Source organism: Fukomys damarensis, unplaced genomic scaffold (assembly GCF_012274545.1).
Source record: "Fukomys damarensis isolate Sample0158 unplaced genomic scaffold, DMR_v1.0_HiC HiC_scaffold_12, whole genome shotgun sequence".
Lineage (NCBI taxonomy): Eukaryota > Metazoa > Chordata > Mammalia > Rodentia > Bathyergidae > Fukomys > Fukomys damarensis.
The window spans coordinates 954084-958965 of NW_022900924.1; the positions used below are offsets into that span (position 1 = coordinate 954084).

Below are 4882 nucleotides of genomic sequence, written 5' to 3' on the forward strand. Positions count from 1 at the left end.
GGGACAAGTTATCGCCAGTACAAAAAAAAAAAAAAAAAAAAAAGAGCTGACCCAAAAATGGAGGGTACGAGAGACAGACGAAACATCATGATAGTCACAGAGAGCTGGAGAAGAGGGAAGTCCTGAACTGCCTGGGACTTTTAAGACTGGAACACGAAGAAAGAGTACATCTTAAAAGAAGATGGCAGACATGTCAAACACCTGGACTGGCCAAAGGAAGCCGTCTGAAGCTACGTCCTATACTATAAAAAGTTGCCAGCTGGAGGCAGTGGGATCCATGCTGAAAACGAAAATGCCACGCGGCTTACCTGGGAAGGATAAAAATAACAAATGCCAGCTCTGGTTGGATCTCCTTCCTCCTTCACCTTGGAACCATCATAAAGAAAAAAGTAATTCCACCTGGCAAGAGAACAGAATGGAGCCATGTTTTCTCTCACCCAGTGACAACAGTATATTAAAATGCAACTTCCTACTTCTGAGCCCAAGGAGGGCTCATTACCCAGTGCAGCCTTCTGCTGGGCCCAACACGGAGAAAACCCAGCAGCTACAAATAGATAAAACCACTCTGCAAGTGAAGGAGAAGCTAACTAAAAATACGCCTCTATCCAGCTGTCAGACCATCTGCCCAAAAAGACAGGAGTAGCTAGAGGAAAACTGGTGCACCCACAATGACAGCTCTTATTTGAAATGCTGCACAGTGACTATACAACCACATGGCCTGGGGCACTGTCCTCTGAGGCCATGATAACAAGGTAGGTTAGGGATGTCTTAGCTGCAGTTCTCACAACTGCTGAGCACAGGGACCTCCAGAAATAGTCCTTCCACCAGGAGTTTATCTAACAGATGTTCAGAGGGTCTGCAGTGTGCAAAATGCAATTTCGGTACTGAGCAGTGTGTCTACAACAGGGAAAAGCAGGGGCCTTTAGGAGTTTACAGAGAAACAGTGAACTCTTCTCTCAGTTAAAACTACCAGGCTCTAAACCTCACTCCAATATACTTCTTCATCAACTTTGTCCTGACTCTCACCCAGGGGAATCTAAATTTCCATAACCCTATCTTTCCTAAAGACTCTTGTAGCCTGCTCTACAGAATAATAAAGTAATATTCATCATCTTCATTAACTGATTACCCCCTGCAGACCACAGAGTGAACTCTCCAAAGGCTGGACCTCAGTTTTGTTTCTAAATCTCCAAAAGCACATTCATCAGGATACAGCGTACAGCGGAGAACACATGGCCACTGTCACCTGTGTTCTTCTCACAGGGATCTGTGCCCTGGCCTGGGCCTCCCATCTCTCTCTGCCCAAGACAGCACCATCTGTCTCTAGGATGATCCATTTTCTAGAGTTCTAGGGCCGGTCAAGATCAAAAAGCCTCAACAGGCAGGGTACAGTGCTGCACATCTGTAACACCAGCTATTCCTGAGACTGAGGGAAGAGCACTACAAGTTCTAGGCCAGCCTGGCCAATTTACCAAGAGCCAGTCCCCAGATAAAATAAGAATCAGGGATGCAGCTCAGGAATACAACAGTTGCCTAGCAAATGCAAGAGCCTGGATTTAATTCCTAGAACAACCAAAAAAAAAAAAAGGTCTCAATAAATGTTTCAAAGTCAACTCAGGAACTGTTCCCTCCCCCCAGACCATCCTCCCTTTTCCCCACTTTCTGAATAAAAGTATACCCTGAATGCTCTACTTTTTTGACTTGCACATATATAAGCAGCATATAATTTTATTTCATTTTTTAATTTTTGGGGTATTATAGACTGGATCCAGGCCCTTCTTTATATCTCTGGGTTGCTCACACTAGGTTTGGACTTTTGATCTTTCTGCCTAAGTCTCCCAGAGTGCCTGGGCACGCACCACCACACTGGGCTATTAAGTCTGGGGAAACCATGCTTTTCACTTCACCTTCCCGTTAATATCTGTTGGATCAAATTATGACAAAGGATCAGAACATATGGGGTGGGGCAGGGAACTGAGTTTCAGGCAGATGTTGTGCAACACCTTCTGAGAGCCAGACTAGCCAGGCTCCTTGTCATGGTGTAATTCTTAACTGTAACCATTCCTCATCTCTCCACAGTGGAGTATCATGCCTAGGTTATGAGCAAAGCTAGCTGCTTAATCAGCTGTGGTCATCTCTTTTACAATCTACCAGCAATACTGAACTCCTTTAAATGGAGCAAAAGGCTCGCTAGGTTGAGACGTTTGTTCTCAGTTGGGCGTGGTAGCACACCCCAGTAATCCCAGCCCTCCGGGAGAGAGGAAGGAGAATAACAAGTAAGAGCCCAGCCTGAAAAATTTAATAACTTGGCGAGACCCTGTGTCAAAATAAAAATAATTTTAAAAGGCTGGGGGTTTTGCTCAGTGGTAGAGAGCTCCTGGGTTCAATCCCCATTACCACAAACAAAACACATTAGCTCTAAATGTGGTTGCTTGAAGAAAATGATTATTTTATTTTTTGCTTATAACATCAAAACAATCTGACTAGGGGTTTTTAATCACCCTAGAGATTCACCCAGCTGCCTGGTGAGAGCTCCAACAGCAGCTGGCCCAGATACTCACCAAGAAGCTGACTTTGTCTCTGGAGAGGTGGAGGTGGCCATTTACTCTCCAGCAGGCCTCATCCTCTTCCTGTGGGTTCCCTTTCCGAGTATCACTTCTTGCTCTCCAGCTGCGTCCCCAATCCAGCGAAACCAGGTGTGGAAAGATTAACAGTCTTTTGTCAGAATTGCCACTTGCTTTATTTCTAGTCAGCAGGAAAGTGCTACTTCCCTTTCTTGTAGACCTCTCAGTCCCATGGGTATCTCTACAGCTTCCAAAACTGTGGCAGAGAATGTAATAAAGCAAGAGACGACTGGCAAAGACAAATCCATTAGGCAGGTACCATGAGCATCAGCATGGGTGTCTGTACAATGACCTCTTCAGGCTCCTCTCCAGGAAATCCCCATAGGGATTCCAGCATGCTGGCTGGAAAAAGTGTTCTGACGAATTTCTAACGTGTAGAGTTCAAAACCACCCTAAAGTCTTTTGAAAGTTCTGAAGTTTCCAGTTCAAACATCAGTGCCTTGGTTGTGAAACAAACACAAGGAATAGATTATTTTCAGAAACCCATGAGAGAGCATGTGACCCAGGCAGAGTTGAACAAATGGTGTATTTTCAAAAGGGCTTGCAATACTTGTGACAATTATGTTTCAAAATTGTAAAAAGGGCAGCCAAGATTTCTAAATGCCTTAGTTTCTTCAACGACTGATCACAAGCATCACAGAAGACAAAATTAAGTAATTAGTGTGAAGAGGTACTGCGTATTAGGGATCACTATAAAGTGGCTCCCATAGTAATAATGGAACCCAAATTAAGGAACTGCCACCTCGATAGCCCATAAGAAACTTGAACATGCAACATTTCAGAGCCAAGCAAGTTTTCAAAGAGCAAAAAGAACATTTTCAGCAAGTGGCTTTCAAACTCCCCAAGGGAGACAACTCGCAGTTTCAGTCATCAGAAGGGACCCTGGCTTCATTTTCTCTAATCCTTGTCTCTTGCACTCTCCACCAAAACTATCTTCTCACCCACTGGCACATTCCTTCAGGGACAGGCTAGTCTCAGTATTAAGGTTATTCAGTTGGCCTCCTCCCTCACTGCATTGGGTGACACTACAGGAAAACAAGAAGGATTAATCTTTCCACGTGACAGCTCTGTGGTCACTTTCTCTAAGCTTCACGTCCTCAGTGAACGTGTCTCAGATGCATTCTTCTGTGAGAACAGCTGGCGACATGGTTAAAGTCTCTTTGGCAGACAGGTGTCTCCAGCTACCCTGGGCTGTCCTCCCTCTTAAGGCCATACCCAGAGTATTCTAGAGCATCTCTGGGACCTACAGAGGCATCATCTCAGCTCCTGGAACCAGGGACAGCAGCCTCAAAGTGCCCACCCTTCTTCCCAAAGGACTGGGTCCAACACTATCAAGGTTCTCTCGCTTAACTCTGAAACGTCCAGGAGAGGCCAGCAGTGACCCTGGGGTCACAGGTGTCAGGATGTGACCAGAAATGGCTGTGGCAGTCTGGGAAGTGATTCAGGAATGTCAAGAAGTGGAAAACAAATCCAGGGGTTGTGGAGCTCGCCTGTAATCCCAGCACTGGGGAGGTTGAGGCAGAAGGATCGCACGAGTTTGAGGCCAGCCTGGGCTACATAGTGCGTTAAAGGATAACCTGATCTGCAGAGCGAGCGAGACCGTGTCTCAAAAAAAGTGAAAAACAAAAGGCTTGAAGGAGGGGCGGCGGCAGTGGTTCAGGAAAGAACCTCAGTTGGTCAAGGGGACTGAAAGGGGGTGCTAATGGTTGCAAATGGCCAGGAAGACGCTGCTGGAACCGAAGAGGCCTCTGGCCTCAGGACAGGTCTTAGAGCCACGAGGCTGGGAAACGGCGAGAGCGGCCGGGGTTTAACCGGGTCCCACCCCTGGACGTCCCCACGCCCCGCTCGCCCACCCACCGCAGTAGCCAGGCATCCGGGGGCTCGAGGTTCAGGGCTCTGGACCCGGAATGTGGGAGTCGGCACAGTGGCCACGACTTCCGCCGGGTACTCGCGCGCAAGTGTAGCGCTGCCCCAGGTCACGCGCCGCTCCGCCTCCCGGGTCCGCCCCCTAAAGGTCGCAGGGAGCCGGCGCGCGGCGATGACGCAAACGAGCGCACGGCGCTGTGGTGACGTCACGAAGTAATGGCCGCATCCTCTAAGGAGGCGCTCGAACCCTGGCAGACGACCGCTCCGCGAAAGCGCTCAGCATACTCGCGCGCAAGTGTAGCGCTGCCCCAGGTCACGCGCCGCTCCGCCTCCCGGGTCCGCCCCCTAAAGGTCGCAGGGAGCCGGCGCGCGGCGATGACGCAAACGAGCGC

The 4882-nt window shown here is 48.4% G+C and overlaps 1 protein-coding gene across 3 annotated transcripts in view; it reads right to left on the minus strand.

Moving 5' to 3' along the window:
* The window catches only part of Hps4 (HPS4 biogenesis of lysosomal organelles complex 3 subunit 2), a 31977-nt gene extending 27367 nt beyond the window's left edge, over positions 1 to 4610 (minus strand). For 2 of the 3 annotated variants that reach the window (XM_010603698.3, XM_010603697.3), the window contains exons 1-3: positions 4482 to 4609; positions 2562 to 3063; positions 309 to 399 (exon numbers count right to left, since the gene is read on the minus strand). In XM_010603698.3, coding sequence (XP_010602000.1) covers positions 309 to 399; positions 2562 to 2602 — 132 coding nt within the window. In that variant the 5' untranslated portion in view covers positions 2603 to 3063; positions 4482 to 4609. Of the gene's footprint in view, positions 1 to 308; positions 400 to 2561; positions 3064 to 4481 lie in introns of all 3 variants that reach the window. The other variant, XM_010603699.3, reaches the window with a different exon arrangement.
* Between the last annotated feature and the right edge of the window lie 272 nt (positions 4611 to 4882).